The 24449-nt window shown below is 46.7% G+C and overlaps 1 protein-coding gene across 1 annotated transcript in view; it reads left to right on the forward strand.

The window, feature by feature from the left end:
• PRMT2 (protein arginine methyltransferase 2) overlaps window positions 1-20110 on the forward strand; it is a 78731-nt gene extending 58621 nt beyond the window's left edge. The window contains 7 exon segments of the mRNA XM_058296393.2: window positions 242-406; window positions 13171-13207; window positions 13210-13345; window positions 15826-15955; window positions 17330-17466; window positions 18990-19161; window positions 20078-20110. Coding sequence (XP_058152376.1) covers window positions 242-406; window positions 13171-13207; window positions 13210-13345; window positions 15826-15955; window positions 17330-17466; window positions 18990-19161; window positions 20078-20110 — 810 coding nt within the window.
• The last annotated feature ends 4339 nt before the right edge of the window (window positions 20111-24449 follow it).

A 24449-nucleotide genomic window follows, 5' to 3' on the forward strand; every position in this document is an offset into this window, starting at 1 on the left:
CAGCCCCGGCAGGTGGGCTGAGGCGATTCGGCCGTGGGTCAGGTGGACTTCCTGCTGTGGGGGAAGGAGGGAGGAGAGGCGGCTCCCATGGCACGAGCCTTCCCAGGAGATGTCCCCACCCACATCTTTCCTGGTTTCCGGCTATCGTGGGTCCTGGTTCTGGTGCTGCTGCCTGAGTTGACGCAGGCCCGAGTCGCAGCTGGGTCGCTGCCTGGCTGAGGGTGCCTCTGCCCGCGTGCAGGTGTACGCCGTGGATGCCAGTGAGATGGCCCAGCACACGGGGCAGCTGGTCGTGCAGAACTGCTTCGCCGACACCATCACCGTGTTCCAGCAGAAGGTGGAGGACGTGGTGCTGCCTGAGAAGGTGGACGTGCTGGTGTTGGAGTGGATGGGCACCTGCCTGCTGGTAAGGGCCTGGGGGGCGCCCGGGGTGGGGGCCAAGGTGGGGGGAGAAGGGCCAGGGTGGGGGGAGAAGGGCTAGGGGGGAAGGGCCCGGGGGGGGGGAGGAGTGTGGGGGGCTGTGGAGGTGGGGATGTCTGTGGTGTAAGGAGTCCGTAGAGGGCTGGATTTCACTTGTTTTCTAAACATGAGTATCCCAGACATCTTCACAAATCATTACTAACTTTATTTTTTTTCCTAAGATGAAATGTAGTGAATTTCTTGTGTGAACACTGCATTCAGTGTCTTGAATTTTTAACTGAGTGGAAAAAAGTGCCTTTATGGGAAATCTAAATCAGAGTTGAGGTGACTTTTTCATGAGTGATTTATGTAAAATAGTTTTCCTTTGAGAAACCGTGAGTGTCATTCCTGGGTGTGCCTGCGCGGGCTGTTTCTGAGTGAAGCAGGCTTTGTCCTCCCCACAGTCTGGGCACCTCTCCTCCTAGAAAGCCTAGACCACCGTTTGTGAGGCCAGCTTTATGGCTTGGCCCTCCTTTGAGTCTTTCTTTACCCCGCGTGGACGCGGACAGTGGCCGGGCTCCGCCCATACAGATGTTCGTGTGCCCCTGTGAGCTCCATCTGTAGCTTCTCCTCGGCTTGGCGTCTTGGGACATGAGGTTTTTAATGAAACACCCTCATCTGAAGTCCAGAAAGTTAATATCTGGATGAAGGTGAGAGGAACAGGGCAGCTGTTTCCAGCGGAGAGCCCGTTTACATATGAGCAGATAGCTTCTAGTAGATTGTTAACATGGGGGAAATGGTAGCAAATGACAGTGGACCTTCAGCCACGTTGAAGTTCTGTTTCAAGACAAAGTGCCCATGATGGGCCTAGGTTGATTGGTGATACCGTGGGCTCCCAGGACAGCAGGGGAGCAAAAGGCTGGTGTCAGTGGGCACGCCGTGTCCCCTCCGGAATTACCTGTTGGTCACCCCTGGAGCTGGCAGTGGGGACGGGGTCCATTAGGCAGGCAGTGAGCCTGGCTGCAGGGGGCAGGCCTGTTCCTGGGCTGGGGGGAAGGAGGGTATTTGGCAAGGTGGGCAAGGGGCAGGCCTGTTCCTTGGCTGGGTGGGGGGAAGGAGGGTGTTTGGCAAGGTGGGCAAGGGGCAGCCCGTGGGGAGGGCTATGTCCCCGGGACTTGGCACTTGCCTGGCATGCAGCCAAGAAGCCCTCCAGGACTTAGATGATGGAGTATATGATGGGATTATGTTGTGAGGACCTGGATGCCAGTGGGCATGGGTGGGCAGGGCCAGGCCACTCAGTCCCCTTAGAGGGAGACATCCTGGGGCTGGCCTGGGCGAGTGGCCCAGGGGAAGGGGATGTGAGCCTGGGGGTCGGGGAACTGGCTTAGGTAGCTGGGTAGATTGACTTTTCATTCATTCGTTTTCCAGGTGGTTTTTGAGCACTTAGTGTATGCTAGACATTATTCTGCTGGGCATAGCTATGAAAAAAACAGGGACAGGCCCTGCCTCCCTGGCACTCACATTCTAGAGCAGTCAAGCAGCTGGTCAGCAGGCCTGCTAGCTAACAGTGTAGTGCTCGGCTGAGAAAGAGGGAAAGCAGTCGGGGGATGGAGGGAGGCCTGTGGCTCTCGCCAGTGCAGGTCAGAGGACCCAACCTGGGGTCACAACAGCACGTGCAGAGGCCTGGGGACGCGGCTGTTTGTGGGGGTTCATCTGTGGGCTCGTGGGCTGGGTTGGGGCCTCTGGTTTCGTTTCAGGTAGGTGGAAAGCCCTTGGCAGGTGACTTGGTGGACTGTTGAGAAGGATGATTCGGAGTATGATGAGGGAGCCAGAGAGACCAGGCAGGTTGGAGTGAAGGTGAGATGAGATGGTGGTGTGGTCTGGGGCAAAGCAGAGGAAGGGCCAGGTCTGGGGAGGATTTGCTGGTGGACTGGGTCTAGGTGTGAGAGAAAGGAAGCAGGACGGTGAGCTGTGGGGTGGCTGGATGTCAAGCATTCCGTCTTAAGCAGGTTGTTTGTGATATGTGTTAGGCATGCAGGTGGAGAGTTCTTCTCTGGTCCTGACACTGCACAGGCAGAGGTCCTGCAGGGAGGTGGCTTACCTGGGGCAGTGGGCAGGTAGCTGTGTGGAGGGTGAGTGGAGTTGAGGCGCCAGAGCAGGGGAATGTGCAGGGGGCAGGAGGACGAGATGTGATCTGGGCTCCTGGGAGCAGGGATCTGCTGGGGCAGCGGCAGGCTTCTTTGCTGCGTTTGTATGCTGAGAGCAGGATCCCTGAGGTGGCAGTGGGCAGTTTCCTCTCCCCACGTCCTTCCCCTGGACCTGCTCTCCTTTTCCGGGAGCACCCCCACTCTTCAGCATTCCCTCTACCTGCTCTCCTCGCAGGTCCCCAGGTCCTTTCTGGCTCTTCTTCCTGCTCCACTGCCAACATGCAGTACTAAATCAGACAGTGAGGCAGAACAGAAAATCTAGAAATAAACCCTCAGACATTTGCATTTAATGAGTGAGGAGGAGAGGTTTCCAGACAGGAGGAAAAGATGTATAATCCTTCAAAAGTGGTGTTGAAATAATGATTATTTTGGAGTAATTAGTTAAATCCTTCTTTACACTGTATGCTAAAATAAACTCCAAATGGGTATTAAGAGAAAAAAAAAAGGAATCCAACATCCAGCAAGATGACAGCAGAGTAAGGAGCAGCTTGTCCTGCAGGCAGTTAGTAACCACCCAGAGCTACCTAAAGCACCTGTTCGGGGGCCCCAGGAGACCAGAAGAACATCCTGCAACATCTCTGAAGGAATGGAAGGAGGAGACTGCCCATCTGCAGAGAAGATTCGTGAGCAGAGCCCTCCATGCCACAGAGGCCAGAGCCCATCCTCCACTTGCAGCACAAGCTAACTTGGGAGCTATTCCGTGACTGGAATTAGAAGCTCTACTTCCCAAAAATGGGGGAGGAAGAGACTAATAATCAGATACTGATTATTACGTTCAGCAGGCTAAAGTATAACCACAAGAGCAGCTATAGCTTGGACCTGTTCAAGTCAGAAAGAGGCTGGTAGCTGCCACAGTGACTCTGCCCCTAGCTTGAGGCGAAGCCTGGCTGACAGAAATCACAATGACAGTAGGGACCAGTTTCTTTCACCCAGACCAGCCTGCAGCCCTAGCCTAGGCTTCAGCCCCACCTCTTGTCAGGGAGGAAGTTGCAGGACCTGCACCAGCCCATCCAGGTAACTGCAGGTACCTTTGTCTGGCACAGACTGAAAATCGGAAGTCTACTGGGGCAACTGCGGTCATCTGGAACCCACACTGCATAGATTGCTGCCCACCCCTGCAACTCCATCCCCGCCCCAGGCAGGGGAGACAGGGGCGGGAAGCCTCATTCCCTCTCTCTGGGCAACAACAGTCTAGGCCTGCATGACTTGGATTATTCCACACAGCTGTGACTCTTTCCCTACCCCTGGCAAAGGAAAAAGTTGAGAGATGGCTTCATTGGTCCCTTGGGCAATGAGGGCAGGCTGAGCCTCCACAGCTTACAGCACCAACTACATCCTCGGTTCCTACTATACAACCAGCAAGGGAGAAAGGGCAAGAAAGCCCTAAATTAAAGAGAGAAATTGCAGCCAGAATAAATACTCTAGTAAACCAGATGCCAACACACCCACAAAAAATTACAACCCCCACCAAGAAACAGGAAGCTGTGGCCCAGGTAAAGGAACAAGATAAACTTGCAGATGACATTAAGGAGTTGAGACAACTAATCAAAGATATTCAAACAAATCTCCTTAACAAATTCAATGAGATGCTAAAGAGACTAAGGGTATTAAGACATTGGATGAGCACAAAAAAGAATTTGAAAGCATACATAGAAAAATATCAGATCATATGGAATGAAAGTTACAAGAGATGAAATTAAAAATACACTGGTAGGAAGTGGACTTGGCCCAGTGGTTAGGGCGTCAGTCTACCACATGGGAGGTCTGCGGTTCAAACTGTGGGCCTCCTTGACCCGTGTGCAGCTGGCCCATGCACAGTGCTGATGCATGCAAGGAGTGCCATGCCACGCAGGGGTGTCCCCCACGTAGGGGAGCCCCACGCGCAAGGAGTGTGTCCCATAAGGAGAGCCACCCAGTGCGAAAGGAAGTACAGCCTGCTCAGGAATGGTGCCGCACATATGGAGAGCTGATGCAGCAAGATGATGCAACAAAAAGAGACAGATTTCCATGCCGCTGACAACAACAGAAGTGGACAAAGAAGAACACGCAGCAAGTAGACACAGAGAACAGACAACTGGGGCGGGAACGGGGAAGGGGAGAGAAATTGAAAAAAAAAACAAACACTGGAATCATATAATAAGTTTAAGGAGGCAGAAGAAAGGACTGGTGAGCTTGAAGAAATGGCCTCAAAAGTGAACATACAAAAGACCAAATGAAGGAAAGAATGGAAAAAATTGAACAAGGTCTTAGGGAGCTAAATGACAGTAAGTGACGTGCAAACATATGTGTCATGGGTGTCCCAGAAGGAGAAGGGAAAAGGGACAGAAGGAATATCTGAAGAAATAATGGTAGAAAATTTCCCAACCCTGTTGAAGGACATGAATATCCATGTCCAAGAAGCAGGACATACTCCCTTCCAAATAAATCTGAATAGACCAACTCTGAGCCACATACTAATCAGAATGTCAAATGCCAAACACAGAATTCTGAGAGCTGCAAGATAAAAGCAGTGCATAACATATAAGGTATACCCAATATGATTAAGCGCCGATTTCTCATCAGAAACCAAGGAGGCAAGACAATAGTGGTATGATATATTTAAGATACTGCAAGAGAAGAACTGCCAGCCAAGAATCTTATATCCAGCAAGACTGTCTTTCAAAAATGAGGGTGAATGTAGAATATTTACAGATAAACAGAAACCGAGAGAATTTCTAACCAGGAGACCAACTCTGCAGGAAATACTAAAGGGTGCGCTACAGCCCGAAAAGAAAAAACAGAGAGGCTTGGAAGAGAGTCTAGAAATGAAGATTATACCAATAAAAGTAACTAAAAGTGTCAAAAGAGTAGTGAAAATAAAATCTGACAGATAAAACCCAAATATTTAGGAATAAACTTAACCAATGATGTAAAACACTTGTATTCAGAAAACTGCAACTCATTGTTAAAAGATATTTAAAAAGACCTAAGTAATTGGAAGAACATTCCATGCTCACAGATTGGAAGACTAAATATCATTAAGATGCCAATTGTACTCAAATTGATATACAACTTCAGTGAAATCCTGATTAAAATTCCACCAGCATTTTTTAGATAAATGGAAATCAAGGCTATCAAATTTATTTGGAAGGGTAAAGGGTCATGATTAGCGAGAAACATCTTAAAAAGGAAATGCGAAGTTGAAGTACTCTCACTTCCAGATTTTTTTGTCTTTATTTCCCCAATGTTACATTAAAAAAATATGAGGTCCCCATCTACCCCCCTTACCCCCCCTCCTCACAACAACAACCTCCTCTATCATAATGAGACACCCACCGCACCTGGTGAACACATCCCTGAGCACCACTGCACCCCATGGCCAATGATCCACGCCACAGCCCACACCCTCCCACGGTCCACCCAGCGGACCATGGGAGGACACACAGTGCCCAGCAACCATCCCTGCAGCACCACCCAGGACAACTCCAACCCCCAAAAATGCACCCTCATCACATCTCTTCCTCCCACTCCCCACCCCCAGCAGCCACCATGGCCACCCTCTCCACACCAATGCCACACCTTTTTCGACTACCAATCACAATAGTTCATGAACAGAACATCAGTAAGTCCACTCCAATTCACACTCCATTCCTCCATCCTCTGGACCCTAGAATGATTGTGTCCACTCCACATCTATATCAAGAGGGGGCCTAGATTCCCATGGATGCTGGACGCAACTCTCCTGCCTTCAGTTGTAGGCACTCTTGGCTCCCCGGTGTGGTGGTTGACCCTCTCCACCTCCATGTAAGCTGAGTGGGGTAAGTCTAATACACCAGAGTGTAGGAGTTGCAAGTATGTTGAGGCCCAGGGCCCGGCTACCACGCGGTCAGTCCAGAGATTTAGGTCCCCTGGGCACACAGCAAACCCCAGCACCAACCACAGCTCCAGTAAAAGTAACAGGAGAGGCTTGTGAACAAAGATTCCATCTGAGTCCAGCTCTATCACACAGAAACACAAACTCCAAAGTAGGGCCAACTGACATGGCACTGAACTCCATCCGCCATGACCACAGAACCTGTGGGTCTCTGCAGCCCCCAGAAGAACCAACACCTGGGGCTGTATCCACTCCATCTGCCTCTGGGACTCTGCTGAGGCGTGCAAAAGGGCAACCCATCTGATAACCTCCTGGCTCTCCTGGAGACCCATAGCCACATAAACTCATTTGTCCTTTCCATTTCCCCCTTCCATTCAGGTCAAAAAGCATTTTTAATTCCTGGTATTACATGCAGACCGAGATATTCTGCTGGTCTGAGTCGACCCCTTTATTCAAGGTCATTTTCTAGCCACATCATCAGTTGGCACTTGGCAGCAATCCCTTGGTGCCATGGAGGCCCATCCCTGGGAGCCATGTCCCATGCTTGGGAGAGGAAGGCAACACATCTACATGCCAAGCTTGGCCTTGAGACCAGCCACACCTGAGCAACACGGAGGCTCCCAGGAGGCAACTCCCAGGCACCCTGCAGCTCCAGGCCCCGTTCTTATCTCAGGTGCACAGGCCTACAAGCATAGTCACTAGCATCAAGGGCTCATTGGACCTTCCTTCTTTCTTGGTCCTTGCCGTTGCACTTGGGGGATTGTTGCCGTTCCTTTAGGGACCACGAAAGAGCCCCCCTACTTCCAGATTTTAAATCATATTACCTAGCTACAGTGGTAAAAACAGCATGTTATTGGCATAAACACAAGACACATAGACCAGTGGATCCAAATTGATGGTTCAGAAACAGACTCTCACATCTAGGGTCAAGTGATTTTTGACAAGCCTGTCAAAAATGGGTGGACTCACCCAGCTCATGGAGAACAGTCCATTCAACATATGGTGCTGAGAGAACTGGATATCCATAGCCAAAAGAAGGAAAGAGGACCCTATTTCACACCTTATACAAAAACTGAAAATGGAAAATAAAAACCTAAATACAAAAGCAAGAGCCATAAAGCTTCTAGAAGAAAATGTAGGAAAATATCTTTAAGATCTGGTGGTAGATGGTGGATTCTTAAAGGAAATAGGAGAACTGAGATGGTCTACTGATGTTTAATGTGTATAGAAATTTTGATTAACTTTACTGTAACTGTGGAAATATATAGAGTGGGTGGTAATATATTATAGTGAGTAACAGCTGGTTTATAAATGGGGATGTGGCTGAAAATGGTAGTCTAGGTATGTAAATGCCAGTTGACAGAATGCTAAAGAATAATCTAGGAACTGAATAGTACAGTATACCAAGAAGTGGATGAGAATTGTGATTGATGGTACAGAAGCAAGAGTGTCCTTTGTGAGCTAGAGCACATGTACATCACTGTTGCAGGGTGTTGGAAATGTGGAGAAGCATGGGAAAAATACAGCTGGGGTGACCTATGGACTGTGGTTAACAGTAGTAATGTAATGTTCATGCATCTATGTCAAAGATGTCCTGTGTTGAAAATAAGAGAGTATGGAAAAAGTCTGCTAAACGTATGCTATGGACCTGGTAATAGTCTGATGATATTATCTCATAATCTGTAACAAATGTTCCACTATGGTGTGGTGCCAAATTCTGTATTAATCAGCCAAAGGGGTGCCGATGCAAAATACCAGAAATTGGTTGGTTTTTATAAAGGGTATTTATTTGGGGCTGGAGCTTACAGATAGATACCAGGCCATAAAGCATAAGTTAACTTCCCCTCACCAAAGTCTATTGCCACGTGTTGGAGCAAGATGTCTGCTCATGTCTGCCAGGGTTCAGGCTTCCTGGGCTCCTCTGGGCTCAGCTCCTCTGTTTTCTCCACAAGGTCAGCTGTAGACTATGAGGCCCTCTAGGCTTTGCCTCTCTCCACAAGGTCAGCTGTGGACTATCAGGCAAATGGCCCTGTCTCTTTCCTTGGGGCTCCAGCTTAAGACTTGAGCATCAAACTCCAATATCAAAACTCCCAACAGTAAAAGTCCCCCAACTTTGTCCTTTGCTATGTCTTTTATCTGTGAGTCCTTACCCACCAAGGGGCGGGGACTCAACATCCTACTCGCACAGAGGTTTACCTAATTACTTAATCAAGTAAACCTCTGAATCCAATATAATCTTATATGCCCAGAGGAAATGATCAGTTTACAAACATAATCCAATATTTCTTTTTGGAATTCATCAATAATATCAAACTGCTACAGATGGGGAACAAGGCAAGGAAGGCCACTCTTCCTCTCCTGTTCAGCTTTGTGCTGGAAATCGTAAGTGAAAGGAGTGGAGATTGAAACAAAGAAGGAAAGCTTCATATTCACAGACAGCAGCACAACTGTCTGTATAGAAATCCCAAAGAACTAATACGTGAGTTTAGCACAGTCACAGAATGCAAGGGTAATGTACAGAAATCGTCTTATCTGTGTATGTTATGTGTAGTACATATTATATTGTGTATATAATAAAAGGAAACAAATAATATGTAAGTATAAATCTAACAAACAGCAGAGCAGGTGTAGTTCAGTGTAGTCCCAGGTTCAATCCCTGGTACCTCCTAAAGAAGAAAAAATCTAACAAAACATGCATTTTGTATGCTGAAACTAAAAGTGCTAATGAAAAAAATCACAGAATACTTAAGTAAATGGATTGGGAATCTTAATCTAGTGAAGATGTATTACTCCTGAAGTTTATCTATAGATTTAATGCAATTCCATCAAAATCCCAGCAGAGCAATTTTTTGTGGATATAGACAAGCTAATTCTAAAATGTATGTGGAAAGTAAAGGAACTAGAAATAGCTGATACAATATCTTAAAGAAGAATAAACTTGGGGGAGTTACACTACATAATTTAAACTTCGTGTAAAGCAGTAATCAAGAAAGTGCACTGTTGGTGAAGGGATATACACATAAGTCAATAAACAGAATGGAGAGATTGATCCATGCAGATAATGACTAAGTTGCTTTTTAACAAAGGTACAAAAGAGTAGTCTTTCAACAGATAGCATTGGCACTATTGGCAACCCATATGCAAAATAAATCCAAATATAAACCTCATACCTTATAAAAAATTAATTCAAATATGTCATACATCTATGTGTATGAAGTGTTAAAACTATACCATTTAGAAGAAAATTTCCGTTATCTAGGACTAGGCAAAGATTTTTTAGACATGACTCCAAAAGCACAGTTCATAAGGAAAGAGTAGGTAAATAGGACTTCATTAAAATTTGAAATGTCTGCTTTGTGAAAGATGCTGTTAATATCACAAAAAGACAGGTGAAGTTTGGTGGGGGGGGATCACATATCTGATAAAGGACTGTCAGAAAATACAAAGAAATCTCAAGACTCAGTAGGAGGAGAGCAAGCAGGCTCACTGGAAACTGGCTCATTAGTAAACAGGCACTCAACACAAGTGGATATCCAGGTGGCAGATAAGCCCGTGAAAGGATGCTCAGCATTGTTAGCCACCAGGAAATGCAGCTCAAAACCACAGTGAGGTACTGTCACATACCTATTGGAATGGCTCAGGTTTTCAGAACTGCTGTCAAGACCAAGTGCTGGCAGGGGTGAGGAGCAGCTAAACATTCATTGCTGATGGGATTATGGAATGATGCAGCCACTGGGAAACGCGTGGCAGTTTCTGATAAAGTCATACACACACTCACCACTCCTGAGCGTTTATCCCAGGGAAATTCAAGCCTATGTTCACGTGGCTACCTGTACGTGAATGTCTATAGCAGCTCTATTTGTAATTGCCAAAACTGGAAACAAGCCCAGTGTGCACGGATAAATGAGCTGGAGAATACTGCTCAGCAATAAAAAGAAGCAAACAGCTTGGATGATCTCAGAGCCTCTTGCTGAATAAAAGAATTCCGTCTCAAAAGGCTACATTTAGATAACATTCTTGAAAAGATGAAGCTTTAGGGACCAAGAATGGATGAGTGCTTTCCCTGGGGGGTGATTGCAAAGGGGCAGCATGACATTTCTGGGGTGATGGAGCTAATAAAATTCATAGACCGTAGACCAAGGAAGGTCACTTTTATACTAGGGTGATAAAGAATAAAAATAAAAATTACACGTATATACTTTTCCTGTGTGTGTACATTTGTGTCTATGCCTGAAAAGAAATACTTGGTGGTAAATCCCAGAATAATAGTGGTTCTCTCTGGGTGCTGGGTTTACCAGTGATTCTTATTTTTTTGGTGCTTTTCTCCGTTTTCTAAAATTTCCACACTGAACATGTGTTACTTCTATAATAAAACCTGCTTGATACAGGATGTTAATAATTAGATGGGTTGGAGGAAAATACACCAAAGTAAAATATGGACTATAGTTAGTAGTAATATGTTGATGATGCTCTTTCATAGTAGGTAACAAATATTTCACAACAATGCAAGGTGTGGTGTGGGTGATGCATGGGAGCCCTGGGTGAAGTTATGCGTTTTTGTTTTATAAGTTCACAGCTTTCACTATACACTTGTATGCTCATGTATGAATGATATACTTCAAATTTTAAAAACCCTGTTTGAAGCTATCTGAAAGCAACAACACCCCTGCTGTTTCCTACCCACGTCCTGGCAGCCCGTGCCCTGGGTCTTCTCCTGTGCGAGGTGCCCTCCAGGAGCTCCATGAGCCCCAGGGCCCCCCATCAGGCATCCTCTTCACCAGACCACGGCCCTGCAGGGGAGAGGCAGCTGCAGACGGGGTGGGCTCATCGCAGAATGAAAGGGCAAGGTCTCTCAGAAAGTGGGGAAAAAGGCACTTTCTAGACTTTTCTTCTTCTGCCATCTCTCAACTTGTCATGGTACTTTTTATTTGCTAATTAATGCTGTTCTAAGTAAAAAAATAAATAAAACCTTAAATGGTTGATGTGAATTTTACCATTCATCTTTATATTGTGCAACGGCCAGCTTCAAATGCAAATATAAGAACATTTAAAGTGAATGTGGGAAACGGACTTTGGCCCAGTGGTTAGGGCGTCCGTCTACCATATGGGAGGTCCCGCGGTTCAAACCCCGGGCCTCCTTGACCCGTGTGGAGCTGGCCATGCGCAGTGCTGATGCGCGCAAGGAGTGCTGTGCCACGCAAGGGTGTCCCCCGCGTGGGGGAGCCCCACGCGCAAAGAGTGCGCCCGTGAGGAAAGCCGCCCAGCATGAAAAGAAAGAGCAGCCTGCCCAGGAATGGCGCCGCCCACACTTCCTGTGCCGCTGACGACAACAGAAGCGGACAAAGAAACAAGACTCAGCAAATGGACACCGAGAACAGACAACGGGGGGGGGGGGGGAATTAAATAAATAAAAATTTTTAAAAAATAAATAAATAAATAAAGTGAATGTGGAACCTCTGACATTTGCTCGGTTTCTATTTCGTTGTTTGTACATGCGTACGTATTTTCTTCTTAGCAGAACACAAAGCTAAACTCGACTGTCTATCTCACCATCCACGGACACTCCCGCCCTTAGCTCACTGAGGGGTGAGGGGCCACGGGCTGCCCAGCTGCCTGTCCTGTGCGCTGTGCGTGGGGGTTGGCTGACATGGGCAGCAACACGGAGGGAAGGGCACGGGGCTCTTGGACCTGTTCCTAGGGCGCCCTCGTCGTCTCTGCGATTCAGCAGAGCTGCCGGCACCCGACACTCAGCTGTGCCCACTTGGGCCCCGGGATTCTGCCGGTGCGCAGCAGAATGGGAGGACACGCACGCTGCACATGTCTGCTCACACTGTCTCCATTGTCCCATTGCAAGGACACACACACGTTTAAAATCTCACAAAATTTGACTTTATTTTGTGTCTGTATCGTGAGAAGGGACGACAGCTTTATACCAAGTGCTGGCCTTCTGAGCATGGCCCTCCCCAGCGTGGCCCTCCCCACTCAGTGTGGCCCTCCCTTCTCAGCGTGGCCCTCCCCAGCGTGGCCCTCCCCACTCAGTGTGGCCCTCCCCAGCGTGGCCCTCCCCAGCGTGGCCCTCCCCACTCAGTGTGGCCCTCCCTTCTCAGCGTGGCCCTCCCCAGCGTGGCCCTCCCCACTCAGTGTGGCCCTCCCCAGCGTGGCCCTCCCCACTCAGTGTGGCCCTCCCTTCTCAGCGTGGCCCCTCCCCAGCGTGGCCCTCCCCACTCAGTGTGGCCCTCCCCAGCATGGCCCTCCCCTCTCAGCGTGGCCCTCCCGAGCTGGGCCCGGGTCCCCTGCGGGGGCCCCACACCTGCAGAGCCGCTCTCTGTGTTGCTGGCACCGTCCTAGCGAGGGGGCAGCCGGGAGTGCCACACCGAGGTCGTGGGCATCCCGAGCTCACAGAGAAGCTGCCAAAGGGCCCCGGGCGTTCCCACAGCGGGGAGGGGGGAGCCCCCGTGTGCTTTAGGAGACCCCTCCCCACACTGTAGTGGACTTGGGTGGGCCCAGGGGACCAGGGAGGAAGAGGAAGGCGGCCAGGGAAGGGGGCCTCTGCTACAAGAGGTGCCACGTGAGGCTGCCCCTGCGCTGGGAGAATCCTGAGCAACCCAAACCAAATTACTTTTAACAGTTAAAACCCAAGGCCAGCGGTGACAGCATCTGGTCCTGGGTGTGTGAGCAGCGCCCTCGCGCCGGTCTTCACTGTCTCCACAGTTTGAGTTCATGATCGAGTCCATCCTGTTCACCCGGGACGGTGGCTCAAGGAGGACGGGGTCATCTGGCCCACCACGGCCGCGCTGCACCTGGTGCCCTGCAGCGCCGACAGGGACTACGGCAGCAAGGTGCTCTTCTGGGACAACGCCTACGAGTTCGACCTCAGCGCCCTCAAGTGAGTGGGCACGGGCGGGGCCGCCTTCCTCCGTGGGGGAGGCGAGCACCTGCACCCGGGGGCCCCAGGCCCCGCGGAGCCCCCCGAGCCCCCCGCGGAGCCCCTGAGCCCCTCCCCGCCGAGCCCCCGCGCCTCCTTCCTGCCCCGTCAGTCCTGTCCCAGGTGGTCCTGTTCCCCCCCCCCCCCCCCCCCCCCCCCGCCCTTGGTGCCTTTAAACCTGCAGCAGCTGAGATGGGCGTGGAAAGTCTTTCATTCTATGATGTTTATTTTTCCTGGAATTCCCAATAATAATGGGAAAAAATAAGGACATGTTTAAAGATGAGGCTTTTAAAATACCCGTGGCCTCTAAATCAGGTGCTGCTCCAGGTAAGAGGAAGCATTTTTTGTTGCGAACCAGAAAATGTGCTGGTAGCATCAATCCTGGCATTCTACAAAGAAAACAGTGCCCCTAAAGAGTCACGGTCGAGGTTTGGGGTTTTTGACATAGACCACTGCACAGCTGAGCTTCAGATTCCCATTAACGTAGATGGTTTTCTGGAAGGCTGGTCTGGGAAGGACGGTGGCATGAGCAGGGCCCTTCCGGGGGTTGCTGTGGAAACTCAAGAGGAACCCAGACAGCCCTGGAGATGCTGAGGGGCGTCATTGCCTGTGGCGAGGTCAGGTGAGATGAGCCTGGGTGGGGGGCTCTGGGCCTCTTGACTCATTAAAAAATATAAAAGAAGAAATAGTAAAGATGTGAGGTGCTCCCCAGGCAATCATTGCAATCTCACCCAAAATACCAAAGGATTGTGGAGAAAGGCATCCTACAAAGATGTTGTGCTCATCAGAAGAAAAGGAGGGGTGAGAATGACCGGGAAGTGTTTGGAAGGACAGTGCTACCAGGTTAAAATCTCTTATAAAGTTACGGGAGTTCAGGATAGAAGGTGAGGATGGACAGGGGAAAAGGTGCTGGTACGACCAGGAGGGGATGAGGGAAGATGGCAGGTTGTCCTGGGACAACTGGGTTAGCTCTTTGGGAAAGAATTCTTTTCTTCCCTCACAGCATACATTAAAATTTAATTCTGCATGGGTTTAAGAAGTTTTTTTTTTTTTGTTATTAAAACAGCAATGACAGTTATAAGAGAGGTGGGTGCAGATCTTACAAGGGTGGAGAGGAAATCAGGAGTAGAAACAAAACCCAAACAGGCGACATAAAAACTGACATTTGTGTCAGAAATGAGTGAAAACACAACTCTAAAAGGCAGTAACTAATTAGAGAAAGTTACTTGCCGACAGTCAATTAGAAAAAGGTGAATATCAAAATGAAAGTATAAGTAAGTTCAAAGTCCAGGCAAGCCACACACAAAAATAAAATTACCAGTGAATACTTAAAAAACACAAGGTCATTAGTAATTAAAATGCAAATTAAAATCAATGTCATTTTTGCCCATCAGATGAGCAAAAAGTACAGTAAAATGCATTCCGTGCTTGCGCAGCTGCAGAAGTGCTGAGGACCTCGGGAGCTGCTGCTGGGCATGCTGGGCATTCACAGCCTGCCTCGTCTGAGGCCTTTAGAAGTGGGGTGTGCGCAAGCCAGTGAGAGCAGAAGTGAGGGGCTCTTTTCAGGAAGCGGAAGATACTGTAACCCAGTTGATAGAATACTGCAGCTGTTTTTAAAAGTAAAAGTGGCAGGACTCACACCTTTATGCAGTTTGGTTCCTATTTTCTATACCCAAAAAATATTTATCTATAGGAGGAGGAGAATGAATAACTGTCAAAATGCTAAGGTAATGGATTTTGTTTTTTTCTTTGTATTTTTCTATTATCCAAATTTCCTACAAATGCACAATTATTTTACCATCAGAAAAAGTATAACTCAAAAATACCTATGTATAATGGAAGCATTAGTAAAATGTTTGCTTTTATTTGCTATTTTAAGTTACCAGTATGCTTACTTTTGGAAATGTTCCTGTGGTAAATAATGAATTGCTTTCTGGTAAGCATGTGGTACAGTAAACAAAATGGGAGCGCCGAGGGCTGTGAGTCTCGGCTGTCTGTTTCTGGGATTAATTTATGTAGCCACAGCACAGATATTTCAAAAGATTCAGTCTCCAATGGGCAGCTTCAGCTCTTTTGATTTATTGTAGCGTAACCTAGAACAGGAATATCCTTTCTGTTAGCTGTGAAGAGAAGAGCCACGGAAGGTCATTTGAAATAGGAAACAGTTGTGAAACTAAAGAAACTGCACGGCATCCCCGTTTCTCGGAGGTTATACGTCTGTGTCGAGATCCTCGCAAATACGACAGGAAAGGGTGGTGGCCCAGTTCCTCCACAGGCTCAGTCCTCCAGCAGGAGAGGGAGGGGCCCCTCACAGCCCCCAGCCCCACAGTCCTGCTGTTCAGGGAGTCAGGCTTCCTGCTTACTTGGAAGAAAACAACACGCTAAGTATTTACGTTTCAGAGCCTAAGATGCTTGTTGTAATGATTGTGACCTCTTCCCAGATCTTTAGCAATTAAGGAGTTTTTTTCAAAGCCCAAGTATAATCACATTTTGAAACCAGAAGACTGCCTCTCTGAACCATGTACTATATTACAGCTGGACTTGAGAACTGTGCAAATCTCTGATCTAGAGGTGAGAAAAAGGTGAACTGTTTTTGTTTTGTTTTGTTTTTCTTAAGTAAGCAAAACCTATAACCCTGAGAGTGGTACCTGCAGGGGAATGTTGGGGCATGTGTGATTTACTGTTATATAAAAGAATATAGAAACTTTTTAGCATTGATTTTTTTTTCAGTCATTTTTCTGTTATGGTTTATTCTGATTTTCTGTTTTTATACATTTTTAACATTTTCTTTATAGATACTCATTTCAGCATCCTCAGTTATTTTCGGACTGTAATGTTTAATATTCTCAGCATCTTCAGATTCAAATTAGTTATCTTCAGTTTCATCATGGAATTTGAAATAAGTTTTCAAGTCTTTTCGCTACCAAATTCTTTCTAAAAATTCTTTGTTACTTTCCTTTTCCACAAGGTGGCGCTTCTGTGAGTCCAAGAGGAAGCCCCCATTACCTGGGCACTGGGGGGGCAGGGGGCGGTGTCCGTCCCTGACAGAGGTGTTTACTCAGATCCAGGAACAGCTGGTTAACGCAGCCAGTCCACTCCTGCTCTCTTGTGTGAGCTGAACTTTTTAGGTTTCAGTTAATTTTGGATTCGTGGAGGTCCAGTCTGGAGCTCTTGTTTTCTACTTAAGGCAAAGTACCGAGCACAGAAAGTATTCTGTACATATTTGGAGACAATGAGTTAGGCAAACAAGGCCTAAAATGCTTGAAAACTTCTCTGATTATCTGCAGTGTTTGAATTTACAATGTAAGGTTTAATTTTTTTTATTAGAGCAGTTGTAGGTTTACAGAAAAATTTTGCAGAGTCCAGAGTTCCTACAGACCTCTACAGTTTTTCCCCACCATTAACATTTGCCCTAGTGTGGCACCTTTGTTAAAACTGATGAAACAACATTACTATTGTACTAACGACAGTCATGGTTCACATTAGGGTACACACTTTGTGTTGTACATTTCTGTGGGTTTTTCTGTTGTAGCGTATAAACAGCCTAACATTAATTATTTACCATTTTCAAGTATACGGTTCAGTGGTGTTAATTACATTCACAATGTTGTGTGACCATCACCACCAGCCCTTACCTAAACTCGCCAGTCACTCGAGGAATCCCATTTCCACCCCACTCCTGCCCCTGTGTACTTGCCTTAGGAGGAAATTTTGTAGGATTTTCATGTGCTCAGCTAACTAGCATGTTGCAGTGTTTCATAATTACTGAAATAGCACAGCTATTTAGTTCAAAGTAGGATGTGGTATGTTTTGTATAATGTTCAGTGAGCGAGGGACACACTGATACAGAAGAAGCATCTTACCAAGTGGACACTTACTAGACTTGGGCATTTCACATGCTTATGAGATGGGTGTTTATTTTCTTACTCGTTTATTTGAACACAGACAATGAAAGGCGAATTGTGCTTCGATAATCAAAAAGCTGGTACTCTGCATGGATTTACTGCCTGGTTTAGTGTAAGATTCCAGAATCTGGAAGAAGACAAGCCGCAGCTGGTGTAGAGCACTGGGCTGTTCCACCCGTAAGTGTGGTCTGTGTCTGGGCTGCTGTGCAAGCACAGCTCTGATGAGTGTAATGTGATACACGTACACGTTTGCCTTCACTGTAAACATGCCGGGAAGTGTGGCAAAAGGTGTGAGCTTAGGGATTTCTCCAGGCCAAGGAAATCCCTGTGATGAAGAAGTAGGTGCCTGGGTGGTGGTGGGTCGCTGGGCAGGTGCAGGGGGCTTGCTGGGCTGCCCAGGCCCCAGGTGCAGTCGGGCTCTGTGGGCTGCGAGGTTCCCACTTCCCCCGTGGGTGCCCCTTGGCTCCCTTTGATGAGCACGTGTGGTGTGTTAGGGTTCTAATAAATTGAGATTTAGCCACATGTTGGAAATTCAGAGGAAGGTGAAGTTGAACTCCCCAGAAGAAACTGGCTAGCTTAAGTACAGATAGAAACTCTTCTCTCTGACTTCTGAAACCCTCAGTTCTAGCTTAAGGCCTCCACCTGATTGGATGAGGAGACTCCCCTCAGCGCTGACAGCAGTCTCCTTTGTTGACTGTAGATGCAGGTGTGTAAATCCGTCTATGAAATACCCTCACAGTAACCATCAGGCCAGAGCTTGCTGGCCCCAGCAGCTGGACACCCTAACCCACCACGCTGACATGTGGCATTAGCTGTCATGCTTGGGGCTGCGCAGGTGCATGTTTCATCTTCGCTCCAACTCTCCTAAACTCTGCTGTAATTCCTGATTGTCAAGCACAAAAACAGAATTTTAGAGTTTGCTAGACTCTTTGGAAGGCAGATGTTTCAAGGGACAAAATTTCTTTACTAACTTCCCCCACTCCACCCCCAAAATGGCTCCCTCACCTGTCTGCGTATTGTCTGCTCTTCTTCAGGAGGCACCAGGAACCGAACCCGGGACCTGCCATCTGGGTGCCCACCCGCTTGGTTTACATCTGCTTCCTGCTCATTGGTCACTTGTGTCTGCTCATCTTCTTTAGGAGGCACCAGGAACTGAACCCGGGACCTACCATCTGGGTGCCCACCCACTTGGTTTACATCTGCTTCCTGCTCATTGGTCACTTGTGTCTGCTCATCTTCTTTAGGAGGCACCAGGAACTGAACCCGGGACCTGCCATCTGGGTGCCCACCCGCTTGGTTTACATCTGCTTCCTGCTCATTGGTCACTTGTGTCTGCTCATCTTCTTTAGGAGGCACTGGGAACCGAACCTGGGACCTCCCATGTGGGAGGCAGGCACCAACTGCTTGAGCCACCTCTGCTCCCCCAAATTCTTTTTAAAGGAAAGAGTATGTGTCTTCATCTGGCTGCCAGAGATTAGCTTCCTTGTGTGCAGGCTGGCTTGGGTGCAGCGTGTTTAAGATTCTAAACCCAGGAGCTCCTGTGGAAATGGTCCTTCATTCACACTGGTTTCTCATCTCCGCCTTTTCATTCCCCTCAAACGTGGTGGTCAGTGGACAGTGGCTGGGGCACCAGGGAGGAGACTGCAGACCCTCTGGACAGAGGCTGGCTATCTTCTGACCCCCACCCCCATGTCTTGCAGCACGACGCACTGGAAGCAGACTCTGTTTATGATGGACGACCCCGTTACGGTCCACACGGGGGACGTCGTCACAGGCTCGGTCGTGCTGCAGAGAAATCCCGTGTGGAGAAGACACATGTCGGTCACGCTGAGCTGGGCCGTCACGTCCAGACAAGACCCCGCATCTCAAAGAGTAAGAGACACCAGCCTCTTGCTGTTTGGCTTCCATCATGTGCAATGGGTGCTGCTCCCCAGGAGGTGGGCCAGACCTGGGGCAGGACCCCCCCAGCTGGACCTGCCGCCTTTGTATTTAGCCCTCTCAGCAGGAAGGGGGGCGTCCACTGTTCAGAACAGCAAACGGAGGTTCAGGCCGGAAGCTATTTCCTCAAGGAGACAAAGCCAGTGAGCGGGAGCAGAGGCTCAGCCCCAGTGTAGACGAGCCCTCTCCAGGAGAGCAGGAAGCCCAGAGCCAGTGTAGACAAGCCCTCTCCAGGAGAGCAGGAGGCCCAGAGCCAGTGTAGACGAGCCCTCTCCAGGAGAGCCGGAGGCCCAGAGCCAGTGTAGACGAGCCCTCTCCAGGAGAGCCGGCGGCCCAGAGCCAGTGTAGACGAGCCCTCTCCAGGAGCACCCGGAGATGGCATGAAGGAGGAGCTCAGCCTGTACTCATCCATTACGTGATACTCATGTCTTTCCACATGTAGTTTGTCTTGATATGTGACGGAAAATACATTCTTCAGCTCTGGGGCAGTGGGTCATTGAACACTTGGCTTCGTATACGGTGGTGGGGAGTGGCAGTGGGGTGACTGTGGGGTGACTGGGTGCCTTTTCAATTTCCATGACTCTACAGGAGACTTCTCTGGTTTCATTTCTCAGAGACTAGTGAACAGTGAAATTCTCGTCTTCAGACGAGAGGAAGAAAAAAGAATCAAATATTTTTCCTTTATTTTTTAAGGCCTGTATTGTGCTTTGCTTAATGTTAAAAGTTTAAATGTCTTTTAAAAATATTCTGGACGAGAATACCATTCTCTTGTCCAATATTAACTTATTATAAAATACTGAATGTTAGTCAGGTTGAAATTATTATATTTGTTTACTTCTGCCTTTTTCAGGTTGGAGAAAAAATCTTTCCAATCTGGAGATGACGTTTCGTGGTCTGTTAGAGAGTCAGTCAGCTGCATATTTGGAGGGGATGGCACGCCAGGGAAGACTCACCTGGGAGCTGATGTTTGCACTTCCAAGTCCTAGCACCTCCACCACAGCCCGATATTACCTGCAAGCTCACGGCTCAGGCTCCTTGCCGCCCAGCGTTGCCACAGGCTAGTGTCTTTTCTCGTAGAAATAGCCTGTGCTTTCCAGGTGTTCCCCCAGTGCTGTGCATGGCACCCACCATAAGCACGCCAGTGGCGTGGTGTTCCCGAGCCAGAGAAGTTCCACCCTGAGTCCCTAGGACACACACATCCACCGCTGTCTGCTCCTGTGAGAGTCGTTCATCTCCCCAACATGGAACATGAGATTGCACAAAGCAGTCCTGGGGTGTGTGGGCTTGACTTGGCAGGAGAGCTGGAGAAGGGAGTGCACGTGATGGTCCTCCACATGGGGTAGTTCTACATAGATTGTCTACCAGCCCATAACAGGTGCCCAATAAATATTCTTAAATAAACGAATGTTAGTGTATATCCTATTTCTGTTTATAAAAAAAGCATGGGGTCATTCCACATACAGTGCTTTGTAACCTTTTCTTATCTAGTACATATATATCTACACTGTTTTTGTTTTGATTTTAGTAAACTTTTTATTGAAATGCAAAATATACACCAAAAACTGCTGAAGTCATGACTATAGTGGACACACATGTAACCAGCAACAAGACCAAGAGACTCCTGCTCCAGAAGCCCGACGCTGCCTTCCAGAGTCCTCGCCCCCAAGGGCACTGCCCTTTCCATCACGACAGATCACGGTCAATGGTTTCTGAACTTTTTCTGAATGGATTGGCACACGGTGTGTTCTTTGGTGTCTGCCTTCTTTAATTCAACATTGCTTGTGAGATGCATCCATGATTTTGCAAGTAGTCTGATTTACATTCTTATTGTTGTATAGTGTGTACTACTGAGTGAATGTGCTGCATTTATGTTTCTCATTTCATTGCCCATGGATGTTTGGGTCGTTTCCAGTATTATTAGTGCAAATATGAACACGTCTGTACATACTTTTTGGTGCACATACATACACATTTTTGCATTGTGTTTATACCTAGGAGTTCAGCTTTAGTAGATACTGCCAGAGTTTTGCAAAGTCAAATTTGCCTTCCTATTGTTTTAGTTTCCTTGGCTGCTTAAACAAATACTTAAAATGGGTTGGCTTAAAAAATGGAAATTTAATGGCTCAGTTTTGAGGTTACGAAAAAGGTTCAGATCAGGGCTCCATAAGGCGATGCTTTCTTCCAAGTCTGTGTGGGACTGGCTGCGGTTCTTGGTTCTTGGCTGGCCCATGGCAGCCTCTCCTGGCCCCTCCCTCCTCTTCTGGGTTCCACTAACGTCCCACTTCTGGCTGCTCCCTCTGTGGCTTTTGCTCTTTCTCTGAATTTCTCTCTGCTTACCAAGGGCTCCAGTAATAGGATTAAGGCCCATCCTGCAGTGGCCCACACCTTCACTGAAGTGCCCTCAACAAAAGGTCCTACTTACAATGGGTCCACGCCCACAGGAGTGGATTAAGTTTAAGAACTGTGCTTTTTCTGGGGTACATCTCCAGACCACCACATATCTTGATACTCCATATCTTGTCAACACCAGGTGTTCTCTTGTGTTTTTCATTTTACTTGTTCTGGTGGGTGTGAGGATTTGATAAGCATTTCCTTGATGACTAATGCTGGCTCACATTTTCCCAAATCATGTGGCTATCCTATCTGTGAAGTGCTTGTTGCTCTTTTGCCTGTTTTACTGTTAGGGCAGTCTGTTTCTAATTGGTTTTCTAGGAATTCTGACTAGGAATCCTCTATCAGTTATTTATTTTGTGAGCACCTTCTATTCTGTGACTTGCCTTTAACTTTCTTAATAGTCTTTTTGAAAAATTTATTGAAGTATATCACTCATACATAGTAAGTGTATAGTAATAGTTGTGAACTTACAAAACAAACATACAATGTCATACAGGACTCTTGTACCTCACCCTACCACCAATATCTTGAATTGTGAACATTTTTAACTGATTGAAGAGCATTGTCAAAATATTATTACTAACCAAAGTATTTTTCCCCCAACCCACCCTATTTTTATTATCTTTATATCACTTATATATGAACATACATAAACAAGTGTATAGCAAAAGTTGTGAACTTAGCAGAGCAAACACGCGTCACATCATACAAGGGTCCCATACATCAACCCTCCACTGACACCTTGCATTGTTGTGAGACGTTTGTTAACAAATTATGAAAGAATACTGTCAAAATCTCACTACTACTTATTGTCCTTATCTTGCATTTGGTGTACTTCTACCCCTACCCACCCTATCACTATTTTAAAATATATTTTTATGATAGAAGTATAAACTTATGGAACAATCATGCACATGTGCAGAATTCTTAAACAACACCCCTCTATCACCACACCACACTATGGTGAAACATTTGTTACAGATAATCTCATCTGACTGTTACCATGTCCATAGTGTACATTTGGCACACATTTTCCACACTGCCCCATTATCAACACAGGACATCTTTGGCATAGATGCAAGAATATTATTACTGCTAACCACAGTCCATAGGTCACTCCAGTTGTATTTTTCCCATGCTTCTGCACATCCCCACCACCCTGCAATAAATGATGTACATTTGCTACAGTTCACAAAGGACACTCTTGCATCTGTGCCTCAACCACAATTCTTATCCACCCCTTATTTACTGTGCTATTCAGTTCCTAGATTATTCTCTAGCATTCTGCCAATTGGCATTTACATACCTAGACTACCATTTTCAGCCATATCCCCATTTATAAACTAGCTGTTACTATGTGTTACTATCCACTCTACATTTCCACACTTTTACAGTAGTGCTAATTAAAATCACATACATTAAACACCAGTAGTCTATCTCAGTTCTCTTATCTCCTTTAAGAATCCATCATCTACCACCGGGTCTTGAAGATATTTTCCTGCAATTTCTTCTAGAAGCTTTATGGTTCTTTTATTTTTAGGTTTTTGATCCATTTTGAGTTAATTTTTAGATAAGACATGAGATAGAGGTCCTCTTTCCTTTTGAGTATAGGTGTCCAATTCTTTCAGTACCATTTGTTGAGTGGACTGTTCTGCCTGAGCTTGTGGGTTTGACAGGCTAGTCAAAAATCACTTGACCAAACATGTGAGGGTCTGTTTCTGAACCATCAGTTTGGCTCCATTGGTCTATGTGTCTGTCTTTATGCCAGTACCATGCTGTTTTTACCACTATAGCTAGGTAATATGATTTAAAGTCTAGAGAGCAGAGTTTGCTTTTCCTTTTTAAGATGTTTCTGGCTATTCAGGACCCCTTACCCTTCCAAATAAATTTGATAATCATGGTTTCAATTAAAAATGCTGATGCAATTTTTATTGGGATTGCATTGAATCTGTATATCGATTTCAGTAGGACTGACATCTTAATGATATTTAGTCTTCCAATCTGTGAGCATGGAATGCTTTTCCAGTTATTTAGGCCTTTTTTTGATTTAACACTGAGTTGTAGTTTTCTGAATACAAGTGCTTTACTTCATTGGTTAAGTTTATTCCTGACTATTTGTGTTTTATCTGTCATATTTTATTTTCACCACTCTTTTGACACTTTTAGTTACTTTCATTGATATAATCTTCATTTCTAGACTCTCTTCCAGGCCTCTCTGTCCTGTCTTTTCAGGCTCTAGCACACTTTTTAAAATTTCCTGAAAATCTTCTCTCGCTGCTTAGAAATTCTCTCAGTTTCTGTTTACCTGTGAATATTCTAAACTCACCTTCATTTCTGGAACATAATCTTGCCAGATATAAGAATCTTGGCTGGAAATTTTTCTCTTGTATTATCTTAAATATATCACACCGCTGTCTTCTTGCCTCCATGGTTTCAGGTGAGAAATCAGCACTTAATCTTATTGGGTATCCCTTATATGTTATGCATTGCTTTTCCCTTGCTGTTCTCAGTATTCTCTCTTTGTCTTTGGCACTTGACATTCTGATGAGTATGTGCTCGGAATTGGTCTATGCATATTTTTTTGGGTGGGAGTACATTGTGCTTCTTGGGCATGGATATCTTTGTCCTTCAATAGGGTTGGGAAATTTTCTACCATTATTTCTTCAAATATTCCTTTTGCCCCTTTTCCCTTCTCTTCTTCTGGGACACCCATGACACATATGTTTAGTCTGTCATTTAGTTCCCCGAGACCTTGTTCAGTTTTTTCCATTCTTCATCTGTTCTTTTGTATGTTCACTTTCAGAGGCCATTTCTTCAAGCTCACCAAT

The sequence above is a fragment of the Dasypus novemcinctus genome, chromosome 4 (genome assembly GCF_030445035.2).
Source record: "Dasypus novemcinctus isolate mDasNov1 chromosome 4, mDasNov1.1.hap2, whole genome shotgun sequence".
Classification (NCBI taxonomy): Eukaryota; Metazoa; Chordata; class Mammalia; order Cingulata; family Dasypodidae; genus Dasypus; species Dasypus novemcinctus.